The following is a 14,877-nucleotide window of genomic DNA, read 5'->3' as shown; positions in this document are numbered from 1 at the left end:
TGCGCGAGAAGCCAGGCTGCCTGTGGGCTAAGCCAAGCAGCGGAAAGGGAGAGAAGCCGTTGCTGGCTGTCGACTGGGACCTTCCGCGACCGCGCGCCGCCCAGCGGCCAACCGTCCCCTAGGCCTCGCGCACTACATCCAGATCCTCGCCTTGACGCCGTCAGGAGACGGGCCAATGAACGAAGAGCAGGAAGAGGCGGGGTCATCTGGAGAACCGCCCCAAGCACCTACTTCTAACCAGTCGAGTCACAAGACTTGATGAAGGGCGGAGCTAATCTGACATACCCAATCCAAGATTTGAGGGCGGTTACATATTACTCACGCCCCCTAGTTTGACTCCGCCCTTCGTCTTGACGTACACTTCTCAACCTATCAACGACTAAGGCTGTAGAGGGGTGAGGGGGAAGGGGGCGGAGAGTGGGAGGAGGCCGAGAGAGGAAGGAGGCGTAGGCTGAGAAGGAAGAGGGAGGAGGGGCAGGGAAGTCCTGGCGGAGAAGAGGCCCAAGACTCCAAAGGAGACGACAGGAGGGTGAGCTGGAGTTCCCTCGCTGCCCAACAGCCGTTTCGGATCCCTTAAGACGCAAGTCAGACAGAGACGGAGGAAAGGAGGAAGAGACTTTTATGTCGGCAGACAGACAAGCTTTACCCGTCACCGTTGCCTCACATCCGGGGCTTTGGAGGGCTGGCCCCCGCGGCCCCGCCCCCCCCTCGCGCCTTTCATGGCGACCGGAGGCGGAGGCTGGAAGAGCTGGGCCTGGAAGAGGCCCCTTTAAATCTCCTTAAAGGGGTGGCCACTGATCTCGGCGGACTACAACGCCAGCCTTTAAAGGGGAAGGCACCGAACCAGATGCTGACAGACTGAGAACTGTACTGTTGGGAGAAGTGGAGCTAGTGGGAATTCTCACCGCCACTTCTCCCCCACGCAAGAAGTCCTATAAATTCAACTTAAAGGGGAAGTGGCCGCTTGTGGAGGACTAGAAACTAACTCCCGAGCCCTTAAAGGGGTGGCCTGGTGTTTGGAGAACCCTGGACTCTTTAAAGGGGTGGCCTCTTTTAGCCGGCGGACTTGAGGCACTTTTAAAGGGGAGGTCTGCGTTTCGGGGCGAGCTTTCGGCCCCTGGTAAAGGGGTGGCCCTTCCTCTTCCTCGGGGAGAGTTGTCTCGACCCCTGGCAGGGGGCGGCCACCGAACTAGGCCGGTCGGACACCGTTGGGTCGTCTTAAAGGGGCCAGGGGCTGGACAGCTTGAGGCCTTGCCTTAAAGGGACGACCGCCCCGTTTTCGCCGTCTCGGCCCCGCCGGCCCCACAGGGGGGGCTCTCAGGCTTGTCGCCCCGGGGGCGGCGCCGGCTCCCCGGGCCTTGGCCTTGGGGCAAGCTCGGGGCCAGCAGATCCTGCTTTAAAGGGGAAGCCGTGGCCCTCTCGTCCCTGTGCAGCCGCCAGCGCCGCGCCTGCGACCCCGGGCCTCCGGACAGGCCGTTTCGGGGCCCGCCGCCTCCGGATGCGGCGCTGAGGGCGGTCGCCATGGAGACGGCAGCGGCCGCGGCTCCGGGCCCGGGCTGGGCCGCTGAGGGGGAGCGGCGGCGGCGGCGCTGCTCGCGCCGAGACCGAGACCGGGAGCAGCGGCGCCGCCGAGGTCCCGGCGGCGACGCGCCCCGGGCCCTGTTGGCCGCCCCTCGCGGCTCCTCGTCGTCGTCGTCGCCGCCGCCGCCCGCCAGGCCCTGGTCGTCAGCTTCGTCTGGAGAGCGGCCCGGAGGCCCGAGACGGCGACGGCCGCGTCCTAGGCCTCGGCCCCCGCGACCCCGAGCTCGGAAGCGGCCTGCTGGCTCGGGCAGCCGCGGGGAGGAAGAGGAGGAGGAGGAGGAGGGGGGCGCAGACGATGGGGAGGCTGAGGAGGAGCCTGAGGAGGAAGAAGAAGAAGAGGAGGACTTGATCGATGGCTTCGCCATCGCCAGCTTCGCCAGCCTCGAGGCCTTGCAGGTGGGGCCTGATGGGGCCGGGGACCTTTTCAGAGGGCCAGAGAGAAGAGTACGGTGCCTGGAGGGGGTGGAGTTGAGGGGGGAATGCTGGCACCCCAAACCAGAGCAACCGGCTCCTCTGGCCAGGCTGCTGCCCCACCCTGGGGTGGGAGGAGGTAGAGCTAGTCTCCAGGGACCAACCAGGTTACCTGGCCTGAGAGCCACTTTGGTAGCCTGGTCACCCCTAGAGAGGTCGGAGCTTTCCTTTCTCCATCTACTGTAGTTCCACCTTCTCCTCCACAGAAGGATGCGTCTCTTCAGCCCCCAGAGCGACTGGAGCATCGGCTGAAGCATTCTGGGAAGCGGAAGAGGGGGGGCTCCAGTGGGGCAACTGGGGAACCAGGGGACAGCTCTGATCGAGAGCCTGGCCGGCCCTCTGGGGATCGGGCCCGAAAATGGCCCAATAAGCGGAGAAGGAAAGAGGTGAGCTTGTCCCAAATCCCTGTCCTTTAAAACTCTCTGCAGAATGTTCTTCACATAGATCCATTTTCCATCAGCAGTGCTGCTAATGGTAAACAGTGACCCCAGTCTCTAAGGGCAAAGAGAAAGGCAGAGCAAATTTGAGCTTCCACTGCCCCATCCAGGTCTGACAAAGACATGTCCGCAGTCAGACTTGCCTGCTTTTGGCCGACACTATGTCTGCCTCAAAACATATTGATAATTCAGAAATATAGCAAAGGGATTTAGTTGAATCATAAGTTAGATATGGTGTCTGCACACCTTTTCAAGTCGGTGTCAGTATAGCAGGAAAGAAGCAGCCTTTGAGCAATTACCTAGACGAAAACCGAGAAGCAACAGAAGGCAGAGATCTGGGAGAGATGCTGCAGAAGCCCACATGAGGAAGCCACTCATTCTGTCTGGGGGATGGGAGGAGGGTTGTGGTTAGGGAAAGCCCCCTGGGATGTTTTAGTCAGGCCTTGAAGGATAGTCATAAGTTTGCTAAGAAGAGAAACAGGGCTAGGCTAAGTTGTTTTGGGCGAAAACACAGAGATGTGAGAATCTGGTATATTTGAAAAATTGCCAGAGCATTGAGAACAAGGGTGGGCAGTAGAAAGGGATTGAGAATAGGTCATGAGGGGCCTTGAGTGCCTTGCTGGGCAGTTTAGACTTTATCCAAAGGCCTCGCCAGTCAGCCTCCCTTACCTCTGGACTCTGGTCTTTCTCAGGCCTCCTCCCGTCATTCTCCGGAAGCTGGATACATAGTAAGTGCTCTCCACCTGTACCAGCCCCTCCCCTTTCGCTCCCTGTCTGAAATTCCCCTCTCAACCTTTGCCCCCACTCCTCTTCCCTCTTGTGACACCTCTGTCTTTCCTTCTCCCCAGTGTGACGCGGAAAGCGATCTGGACGAGAGGGTGAGTGGGGCTAGAACTTGTTGGGTGGGCAGTATTACAGCTTGTAAAATGAACTGCAGCTTAAAAGTTTTCTTGTGCAGCAGACAGAGTCTCCCCTTAAGTGGGGAACGTGTGTTAGGTTGAGCCAGAATTAGATTTTTAGGGAGGAAGTATGGGGCAGGGGATTGAGAAAGTAAGTGACAAATTATATTTGGTAACTAGAGCCAGTTGACCAAAGAATCAAAGGCCCATGCCTTGCTCTGCCATCCCTTCCAAAGCCCTTGGAGATACCAGTGTTCTCCACGGAAACCTGGAGTGGCTGTGGAATCCAGTTGGTCCTTCCTGCTAGCCATTAGTCTGTTCCTGTAGATTAGAGTCTGAGCTGAGACGATGGTCATGGCAGTGAGAACACTAAACCATTGTAGTCAGTTTAAGAATATATCCTGTAAAGGTATATTTCATTTTATCCTTAGGGCTGATGTGCTAATTTTGAAACAGTGTGTTCTAACGGTTGGTGCTGTACTCCTGTAACTAACTAAATTTGTACTCCCTGATGTGTGTCTTGCTGTAGTTTAAAAAGTTGGCTGGACAGGAACTGTGGTGAAACAAATAGTACTTGTCTATCCAAACGGGGCAGCCACTATTGGGAGAATAGCGGCCCATTCTCAAGAGAACCTGCAAGTCTGAGTTTTTAATGAGGAATCTCCAGATTTCTAAATATAAGCAATTAGTTTAAGAATTTTGCTAACGTTTATGGACCAAACAAATCTATAAGCCAGGTAGGCATCTGAGCCAGCAGTTAGTGATATCTGACATTTTTGATTTGCTTGTTTCTCTGCTACTTCCATGCTGCCTCAGTTCAGTCCTCCCAGCCTATCAGATTCTCAGGCTCAGTTGCTCTACCCTTTTCCCCAAGCATAGGGCCCCCTAGAGCCCACAATCTTTGGTGGATTTCAGCTAAGTTGATGGAATAGACTTGTCACCACTACCAGTTCCTAGCAGACTCCAGAGGCTGTTGGCCTTCCTGAGTGAGGGCCCGACCTGACCAGAACCTGACCCTGTCCCTGTCCTTCTTCCCCAGGTCTCCGATGATGACCTTGACCCGTCCTTTACTGTCTCAACCAGCAAAGGTTGGTCCCAAGGGCTGGGGTTGGAGACAAGGGAGGGAAATTGGGTGAGCGTGGACCTCAACTGAATATGTCTGCTGTCCTGCCTTCACAGCCTCGGGCCCCCATGGCGCCTTCAATGGGAACTGTGAAGCAAAACTCTCCGTAGTCCCTAAAGTGTCGGGCCTGGAGCGGAGCCAGGAACAGCCCCCAGGGCCCGACCCGCTGCTAGTGCCTTTCCCCCCGAAGGAACCACCGCCTCCACCGGCCCCTCGGCCTCCTATCTCACCCCCTGCACCCTTGCCGGCCGCCCCCAGTCTGCCACCCCCACCCCAGCCCCAGCTGCAGCTTCGGGTCTCGCCTTTCGGCCTCCGCACTTCCCCCTATGGCAGCAGCCTGGACCTCAGCACTGGCAGGTGAGTGGTCCAGGGGTTTGGCCTGGTCTGGAAAGGCCTGGTCATTTTGGTGTCAGCCCCTGCATTCTATGGCTGGGATATGGGATGGTACCTGTGGGATATGACTTGAAAAGGGATTCGGAGGCTAAAAAGTTTGAGAGATGCTGGGTGGAACAAATCTGAAGAGATTACTACAGGACTTATCAGAACCCTTATATATTCACATAGAGGAGAATCCAGTTTGTGTCGTTTCCCAATCTTATTTGCTGGTGAGACATTTTCGCAAGGCACATCTGCTAGGTATAGTGTTCTTTGGAACATACTTTGGGAAATGCTGACATCATGATTAAGAGTGCTGGCTTTGGTGTCAGTCAGACCTGGATTCAAATTCTTGTTCTGCCACTTAATGGCTGTGTGATTTTCGACAAGTCACTTAACCTCTCTGAGCCTTGATTTCTTCTTTCTGTAAAGTGAAATAATAGTACCTTCATTGTAAAGCTGTTGTGAGGATTAATTACGAATTAATGCAGTGTTTCCCAAAGTGTGTACGCTCTTTGTTAGTGGTATGTAAGTGCATTTTAGATGTTATGCGAGTAAAATTTTTTCAGCTCTGATGTGCTTTAAAAAAATATAAATAGTTCCTCAATCCCTTTATTTCACGTGTTACTGCTTGGTGAGGCTAAGTAAAAACAAACTGAGTTAAGTTAAAGAAGTAAACGGTACAGGGGGTTCCATGGATGCGGCAGCAATTGGGAAGGTGATGTGGAATGTTGGAGACTTGGATTAGCATATAAAGCAGGTGACAGCACTTGGCCTACAGTAAGTGCTCACTAAAGGGTAAGAATCACTGACACTGTTATTATCATCGATGCTGTCTTTGTTATTATTGTTATCATCATTATCATTTTCTTATTATTGGGAAAACTAAGGCTCAGAGAGGGGCAGTGACTTGCTCAAGGTCACCCAGGGTGTTAATGGCAAGATGGGCCTAGAATTCAGGTCTCCTGACTCCTAGGCCAGGCCAGGGCGGTGCTGCTTCCACTGTCTTAGGGTGGGAACCCAGGTGGCCTGTCGTAATTAAGCGTCAAAGTGAACGATACGTTTTGTGCTGTGGTCGAGTCAGAAAAGGGAAAGTCACGTGGCCAGAGGCGTCAGAGGCAGCTGTGTGGAAAGAGAGACCTAGAGACGGAGAGAGGGGGCTGTTGGGTGTGGGAGGTACCTCAGTCTGAGGCTGGGTTCTCTGGGTCGGCGGGTGGGGGTCCTGGGGGCCAGGTTCTACCACCTTCCATGTTGGAGAACCAGGGTCAAGGTATCGCCCAGGCTTCTGACCCCCTCCCGTCAGAGCTGGCACCTCCCAACCCCTCACTCATCTCCCCACTTCTCTCCCCAGCTCTTCACGGCCGCCCCCCAAGGCCCCGGCCCCTCCCGTGGCTCAGCCTCCCCCCTCATCATCCTCTTCGTCCTCTTCCTCCTCATCTGCCTCCTCCTCGTCCGCGCAGCTCACCCACCGGCCCCCGACGCCCTCACTGCCCCTGCCTTTGTCCACCCACAGCTTCCCCCCACCCGGGCTGCGGCCCGCACCCCCACCCCCCCACCCCTCCTTATTCTCCCCTGGCCCCGCCCTGCCCCCGCCCCCTCCCCTGCTGCAGGTGCCAGGGCACCCTGGGGCCTCAGCCGCTAACGCCCTTTCTGGTGAGTTTGGGGTCCTGGCCGGGGGGGTGGGGGGCCATGGCCCCGGGCTTGGGCCCAGTTGGCTTCGGGGCATCTGGACCTTAGCAAGCAGCAGGGCGTGAGGAGGGAGCGGCCCAAAGCCAGAAGGGAAGGCCGGTCACCCGGGCCCAAGGAGGCTGACACGGTGGCTACAGATGTTAAAGCCTTCTCCCCCTCCCCTCCCACAGAGCAGGACCTGATCGGCCAGGACCTGAACTCTCGCTACCTGAATGCCCAGGGTGGCCCCGAGGTGGTGGGGGCAGGGGGCTCTGCCCGGCCCCTGGCCTTCCAGTTCCACCAGCACAACCACCAGCACCAGCACACCCACCAGCACACCCACCAGCACTTCACCCCTTACCCCCCGGGCCTGCTGCCACCCCACGGCCCCCACATGGTGAGCTCCTCATTGGGCCGGTGATGAGGCTCAGAGACCTGGGGGGGAGGGTATGGCTTCCAGGGGAAGGCCCTGGGTTCCTGGCTGGCAGCTTACTCTTCCCTTCTCTTCCCTAGTTTGAGAAATATCCAGGAAAGATGGAAGGCCTTTTCCGGCATAATGTGAGTGTGTGAGAGTGTGTGTGTGGGTGTGTGGGTGTGTGGGTGTGTGGGTGGGTGTGTGGTGTGGGTGTGTGGTGTGTGTGGTGTGTGGGCATGGATGCATCAATGCTTGTGGCCCTGATTGTTGGGGTCCAGTCTTCAGCTTCAAAAGCAAGAGCCTTGAGCCTGGGAGAGCTCCCTGGGGGGGATTTAGGGTGGAGGCCAGAGGACTGATGGGCAGACCGCAGATGGGCTGCACCTCCACCCCCAGCTTGGACTAGTCCCCTTCTCTCCACAGCCGTACACGGCCTTCCCTCCCGCAGTGCCCGGCCTACCTCCGGGCCTCCCGCCGGCTGTCTCCTTTGGCTCCCTGCAGGGGGGCCTTCCAGCCCAAGGTGAGCTCCCAATCCAGACGACACCACCACCTCCCACCCCTTACAAACCCGGATACCCCTGGATCCATTTACCTTCCCATTCCCCAAAACCATGCCCATCCTCCTGCCCTCCCCTTGTGGACCCAGGTTTCTCCAAAGCCATGCTCCCTCCCTGTCCCAGCCCCCAGCTTGGTTTTAGATCCCTCTTATGCCTGGTGTCAGCTCTCCTGACTGATCCCTCCACTCCCCTTTCCCAGAGCACGAACCCCGAGCTGCCACCACGACTGGGGCCAGTGCCGAGCGGGCTTCCCCAAAAGGGGACACAGGTGAGGGGGGCCAAGGCAGGTCCTCGGGCAGCTGGAAGATCTGTTGAGGGAGAGCAGGGTTGACTTGAGAGTGAACCACTGATTCCTCCCTTTAATATATGGTCAGGGGTGTCTCTGAGGACCTGAGAAGAGGGAATTTCTATAAATGAAGGATTTCTCAGGCATGAGGGATAGGAATTTCATGAAGTCGCCCCAGAAATAAGATTCCTAGGATGGTGGTTTTTGTAGGGGTTTTCAAATTTTTTAAGTCACAGCACTCATTTTTTCAAATGATATCATACCAGGAAGTTCTGTCCATAAAACAATGAAAAGATAAGCTGCTTCTTTGTGAAGTGACGTGGGGAGCAGCCTTAAAGCCCAGGGCTTTGGGAACATCTTGAAAAGCACAGGATCTGTTTCCTAAAGGAGAGACTAGACCAGAGGTTTTCCAGCTTCTTTTAACAATAGTAAAGGCTTTTTTCTAAAGAAATCTTAAGCAGATCTTCATTATATAAAGCTGTTTATCAGATAGCTACTCTTCTTCTCTGAGAAACCTGTCCTGCCTGCCCACTAACCCACTCCACAGCCTTCCAAGCAGGGCACCTCCTTGGAGCCAGGTTCAGTAACTTGGTGCTGGAGGGGAGGTGCCTGGAGTGGGAGAGATGGGGAAAGGAAAGGTTTGAGGGAGCCGCACACGGTCTCAGGGAGGTGTTTGGGGGGGGCATTGGGGACTGTGGAGATGAGGTGCCCAGGTCAGTAAACAGGTCTGAACTGCTGCCAATCTCTGCTTTGCTATTCCCAGATCCCTGACCATTTCCGGCCACCTTTGAGGGTGAGTTTGGTGAGGACCTCAGGCTGCATGAGGCTGGGGGCTGGCGTCAGGGTGTTTGTATGAGGGGAGGGTCTTGCTTGGGAATAAGCAAGAAGCCCAAGACGTGGAGGCAGCCAGATGTGGAACAGCAGGAAGCGAAAGGCTTGCAAACCGCAGACCTGGGTTCAGACACAGCTGGCCGTGGGACCTTGGGCAAGACAGTTTATCTCTCTGAGCCTCAGTTTCCTAGGCTGTGAAATGAACCTAGTCATCCCTCAGGTGTAGGGGTGATGAGTGGGGACGTTGTGTGGCAAGGCTGGGCCCAGGGCCAGGTCTGGAGTGGGTGATGAGTGAACATTCTTTCCTTCCCTTTCCCTTTGGTCATCCTTCTGGGGCGGCAGAAACCAGGGAAGTGGTGTGCCATGCACGTGCGCGTGGCTTACATGATCCTGAGACACCAGGAAAAGATGAAGGTACTGGGGCTGGAGGGCTGGGGAGAGTGGGCCTGCCTGAGCTCTGGGCGTCTACCTTCAGCAGAGCTTGGCAGAATCTTGGCCAGAAATGTTCCCTCCTGTCCCTGGTCACTGCCTGAGCAAGTCCACAGTTAGCACTAGGTTCTCTTGCTAACTGGGGGGTGGTCAGAGAAGGCTCTGAGAGAGGCAGAGGCCCACCCAAGCCCTGTCTTGGCGCCAGGCAGCCCTCGGAGGGGGCTTCGGGGTGGAAGAGCAAGAGCGGGACCACACCTGGCTCCTCACTCACTGCCCCTCTCCCTGTCCCACGCAGGGCGACTCCCACAAGCTTGACTTTCGGAACGACCTCCTGCCCTGCCTTCCGGGGCCCTATGGGGCCCTGCCCCCTGGGCAGGAGCTCTCCCACCCGGCCGCCTCCCTCTTCACTGCGACTGGTGAGTCTGGCCAGCCCTCTCTGGGCCTGAGGTTGCCCACCTGTAGCCCGAGGCCCACCTTGCGTCCACTCAGCCTCATCAGAATCTCCCGCCTCTCCGCCCCAGGTGCCGTCCACGCTGCAGCCAACCCTTTCACGGCAGCTCCCGGGGCCCACGGACCCTTTCTGAGCCCCAGCACCCACATTGGTAAGAGCCAAAGGCATGTTGGGCAACCTAAGCCTTGTCCCTGAGTTCCAGGAGGTGTTAAGCTGGGGATAGAAGTTAGACCTGAGAGGCAGCTGGAATGGAGGGTAGACCTGGTTCCACTTGCTTTGTGACCTTGGGCAGGTTACTCTACCCTCTCTGAGCCTTGATCTCATCCTCTGTAAAATGGGATAGGGAAGGGCAGAGTAATCGCCAATCCCTGACAGCTCAGTCACTGTCTCTGAAACTAGCCAGTGGTAGTGGGGAGTGTGCCACCTGGGAGAGTGGGGTGGAGGAAGGCTGTGCAGGCCCAGCGGAGAGCATGGTCACTGGCTCCCAGTGATCTTGGCAGGCTTCTTGGGGAGATTTATCCTGGGTTTGGATGGACGAGGAGGAGTTGAGCCGGCTGGCCTAGGAAAAGGTGTTCCTAGAAGAGGAATTGTGAGGTTCCCGCAGCTTGCTAGTTACATGTTCTGACTGGCTATGTGACATATATACGAAGTTAGGGTCAGGTTGGGAGCAGCCCTGCATGCAGGTGGGAGGAAGCTAGCTGAGGCCTTCAGGCGAGTGGCTTGCTGTAGAGCTGGTCTGGGTGGCTGGTGTCCGGGGCTGTGGGGTAAGAGCCTGACCTCTGGAGTCAGAGGCCCTGGATTGGGGGTTCCACTCACTGGTTAGATGACCATTGATTGGCAAGTTACTTCACCTCTCTGAGCCTGTTTAATCATCTTTAAGTGGGAATGCTCCCGTCTGCCTCATGGAGCTTGTGAGGTTAAACAACACGTTGCACCTTAAAGCTCAGTGCTTTTCTGGGGCCTGCTTGGTGATCAGCCTCTTCCCTGCCAGTCCTTGATGCCTGCTCAGAGCCGGCTGCCCAATGCTCTGACCATCCCCCTTTTCTCCTACAGATCCCTTTGGGCGTCCCACAAGCTTCGCCTCCTTGGCTGCCCTCTCCAACGGGGCCTTTGGAGGCCTGGGCAGCCCCACATTCAGTGAGTGCGGGGGGGGGGGGGGGGGGGGCAGTGGGCTCCTGTGCTCAGGCAGGGGACTGGGAGGATGCCTGAGTGGGACCTCCCACTCCTGGCTCCCATCACTTTCTACTTTGTCTTCTGTCTAGACTCCGGCGCCGTCTTTGCCCAGAAAGAAAGCCCAGGGGCCCCACCAGCCTTCGCCTCCCCGCCAGACCCATGGGGCCGCCTGCACCGCAGTCCTCTGGCCTTTCCTGCCTGGGTCCGGCCCCCTGAGGCCGCCCGGACACCAGGCTCAGACAAGGAGCGGCCTGTGGAGCGGAGGGAGCCCTCTCTCACTAAGGAGGAGAAAGACAGGTGTGCTTCCCCGCCAGCCCCCACCTGCCCTGCCCTCCTCCCTCCCTTACCTCAGTCCAACCTCCGGAGTACCTTCATCCTCTCCTCCCTGCCCCCAGGGACCTCCCCTTCTCACGGCCCCAGCTCCGAGTTTCTCCTGCTACTCCCAAGGCGCGGGCTGGCGAGGAAGGGGCCAGGCCAGCCAAGGAATCGGTGCGGGTAAAGGAAGAGCGGAAGGAGGAGGCTGCTGCTGCCGCCGCCGCCGCCGCCGCCGCCGCTGCTGCTGCCGCCGCCGCCGCTGCCGCTGCCACCACCACCGGGCCTCAAGGCCTTCACCTGCTGTTTGAGAGGCCCCGGCCACCCCCCTTTCTGGGCCCTAGTCCTCCAGAGCGCTGTGCTGGCTTCCTGGAGCCAGCCTGGTTGGCAGGGCCCCCTCGCCTCTCTAGGCCACCCCGCTTCTATGAGGCGGGTGAGGAGCTGACTGGACCAGGGGCTGTGGCTGCTGCCCGCCTCTACGGTCTAGAGCCTGCCCATCCCCTGCTATACAGCCGCTTGGCTCCACCGCCGCCACCAGCTGCGGCCCCGGGAACCCCTCACCTTCTCAGCAAGACCCCGCCAGGAGCCCTTTTGGGGGCACCACCTCCGCTTGTGCCCGCCCCTCGGCCTAGTTCCCCACCTCGGGCCCCTGGCCCAGCCCGGGCTGACAGGTGAGGGAAGGGGAGGGGCAGGGGCATAGCTCCATCCCCCTTTTCTTTTGACAAGGTCCTAGAGCTGAGGTTTCAAGCCAGGGCTGGAGGGCAGAGGTCATGACCTCACCAGCCACCTCTGAGGTCGTGGAATCTGGGAGCAGTAAGCCCCAACCCCCACTGGATCAAGCATCAGTTGGATCTTGGGGTCACTGGGAGGGCAGAGGTCACAAGCCTTTAGAGAGGTGTGTGTGTACATGAGAGTGGGGGTCATTTCAGAGGTCATAGCTCGTGATCTCCTGAGGTGTACCATCGCCCCTTCTGAGGGCCCCTAGGCCCTTGGCCTGCCTCCCCAAGGGCTCACTAAGCCAGAGGCCAAAGTGCCCCCCTCCTCTTCACCTACCACCCAAGTCCTCATGCCCTCTCAGGGCTGGGGGAGGAGGGGCTAAAGGAAGGGGGGTTCCATGTACATATTTATCTCCTCTTCCACATAGCCCCCCAGACCTTTTGTACATTTTTACAGGGGTGCCCCTCCCAATAATCCCCCTTCCTGGTTAATTAAATCCTAAGACTGGTGCTGTGTTCCTAGCCTCTGGCCTCTCTGTGGGGGGAGGGGGTATTGCAGTGGGGAGAGCTGGGAGGGAACAGGCAGGAACCCAGGGCTTATCCCTGGAAATCTGGGGCCCAGCAGGAGGCGGACCAACAGGAAAAGGGACCTGGGTACCTAGGCTAGAGAGAAGGGCAAGTGCTTCCTGCTTGGCTGTCAGCCCAGGTTCCCCCCACCTGTTCGTGTTACCTCTGTGTGCCCCTATCCCCAAAGGCGCAACCTCTAAGCTTCAGACTCCACCTTAGTGGCTTGGTCCCCCCCCACTCTATTTCCAAGTGCCCCCAGGATTCCTGGGCCTTGCTCTCCAGAACCCTGTTCCCCAGAACCCTGCCGCAGGCTTCTTAAGGGGGGCCAGAGAAGGTCACCATGTACCACACACCAAAGAAGGGGGTTGGCCCGGGAGTGGGCAACACAGGCAGCTTCTTCAGCAGCCTCTTGGCAGCAGCCCCAGCCTTCCCAAAGCAGCAGGTGCCCCCAGGCTGGGGCCCAACCTAGAAGGCAGGGGTCGGTTTAACAAAAACATAACATTGACTTTTTTCCCCAGTGGGACTTATTCTGTAACATGACTTGCGGATATTTATATAAAAATGAGTGTTACAATGAGGCCCCTTGGCTCCTCTTTGTGTGTGGGTCACCTGGGGGGGGATTGGGCTGGGTCCTGGGGTTGGGGAGGGATGAGGACAATATTGTCCATGTCCTGATGAAGGTTTTCCCCTCCTTCCCACCTGGGCAATTTGTTCTACTTCTGGATGGATGGATTGGAGTGTTGGGCACTGAAGTTTTTCACATTTTTCTACAGTCCAGGAGTACATATTCCAGTTGACCCTTGAACACGGGTTTGAACTGCACAGGTCCACTTATACGTGGTTTTATTCCCAATAAATACTTCATACAGTACCACATGATCAATGGTTGGTTGAATCTGTGGATGTGGGACCACAGATATGGAGAGCCAACTATGGGACTTGAGCATCTGAGGATTTTGGTATCCATGGCAGGTCCTGGAATCAATACCCCAGGGTCAACTGTGTGTAAGATTCAAGCAATAGGGCTTCCCTGGTGGTGCAGTGGTTGAGAATCTGCCTGCCAATGCAGGGGACACGGGTTCGAACCCTGGTCTGGGAAGATCCCACATGCCGCGGAGCAACTGGGCCCGTGAGCCACAGCTACTAAACCTGTGCGTCTGGAGCCTGTGCTGTGCTCCGCAACGAGAGAGGCCGCAATAGAGGCCCGTGCACCGTGATGAAGAGTGGCTCTCGCTTGCTGCAACTAGAGAAAGCCCTCGCACAGAAACGAAGACCCAACACAGCCAAAAATAAATAAATTAATTAATTTAAAAAATACTTTATAAAAAAGAAAGATTCAAGCAATAAAGACAGCAAAACTAGATCTCCCGTTCACGTGTCAACATACCCCAGCCCCGCACCCTTCCCAAGGTAACCACTGTCAGTCATTTGGTATTTGTGTTTACCTGCACATATATATGAACATGGATAGTAGTTAATGTTAGAAAAGATAAAAGATCTATAATTTTTAAAAAATCAGTATTGGTTTTTCTTTTATACATGGTCATTATAAAACAGTTCAAATACACAGAAATACATGAGAAAGTGCCTCATGATCCCATTCCTCAGAGATGCCACTGTTAACTGTTGGGTATATTCTTCCAGTTATTTTACTAACTGTATGCTCAAAATGTAATGAAAAAAATGGGATCCTGTGAAATGTACTATTTTACAACTGTCTTTTTACACTTAACATCATTCTTTGATGTAATCATAAAAACCAAGTGACGACTAAACTGAGCTAGAGAAGCTGGCTCCCACCCGAGCCACCCAGAATTGACTTGTTCCGAGTATACCCATCACCTTAGGAAAGATGCATCCAACACTCTCTGCTACCACCACACACGCCCAAGACTTCTAGGGAGGACTCAGGTCTACCTTGCTCCAACAAGTCAGAAACGGGTTGACCAGGAGAAACTTGGCTTGCAGACAATATTTCACCTGGCAGTCCTTGTTTTCAGCTTCTCTTGAAAAATCCAAAGATCTGTTAACATTGTACCTGCTCTCCCTATGACTGTCACTTGAGATGGGGCGTATTCTCTCCAGATTGTCACTGTCCTTTCCACTCTATTGTCTAGGAATGGGGCATTGGCATGATTCAGGGCACTTCCCTGGTCCCTGTAAGCATTTGGGTATGGAATTCTCAGTGAAATATTTTCTAGATACATATATCCAACCTCTCCTAGATCTCTCCCGCAAGTACCTCAGATCTCTGATGCTGCACACCACCCCACCCCTACTCCATTTCCACCTCTGAGAGTTTCACCAGCACCAAAGTCAGAAACCTCCCTCTGTCTGATTCCCTGTCTGCACTGCCTCTTATTCTTTCAACTGCTGTTCGCTTCATCTATCATGCCAGGCGCTGAACTAGTGACTGGGGATACAGAGGTAAACAAAACAAAAGTCCAGCTTTCCTGGAGCTTACATGCTACTGTGAGAGAGGAGCAATAAACTCATACGAGAAGAAAGAGTGAAGGGAAAGAATCCCAAGGGCTATACCTTGTTAGGGCCTATCCTCAATAACCATTGTCTTCCATTGACCCATCTCTG

General features: G+C 56.0%; 1 protein-coding gene across 1 annotated transcript; it reads left to right on the top strand.

Moving 5' to 3' along the window:
- Positions 1 to 448: 448 nt before the first annotated feature.
- Positions 449 to 12,866, top strand: FBRS (fibrosin). The gene is given in 19 exon segments (XM_027126377.1): positions 449 to 1,977; positions 2,259 to 2,438; positions 3,182 to 3,217; positions 3,338 to 3,367; positions 4,428 to 4,476; positions 4,568 to 4,868; positions 6,238 to 6,539; positions 6,746 to 6,951; positions 7,068 to 7,112; positions 7,390 to 7,467; positions 7,469 to 7,486; positions 7,723 to 7,791; positions 8,573 to 8,602; positions 8,983 to 9,054; positions 9,365 to 9,485; positions 9,591 to 9,671; positions 10,574 to 10,657; positions 10,783 to 10,990; positions 11,089 to 12,866. Coding segments are annotated over 19 exon segments (2,958 nt in total). The 5' UTR covers positions 449 to 1,521; the 3' UTR covers positions 11,681 to 12,866.
- Positions 12,867 to 14,877: the final 2,011 nt, after the last annotated feature.

This window comes from Aethalodelphis obliquidens, unplaced genomic scaffold (genome assembly GCF_003676395.1).
Source record: "Aethalodelphis obliquidens isolate GAN/ISIS:26980383/991018 unplaced genomic scaffold, ASM367639v1 scaffold30, whole genome shotgun sequence".
Classification (NCBI taxonomy): Eukaryota; Metazoa; Chordata; class Mammalia; order Artiodactyla; family Delphinidae; genus Aethalodelphis; species Aethalodelphis obliquidens.
This window is presented reverse-complemented; position numbering and strand designations above follow the sequence as displayed.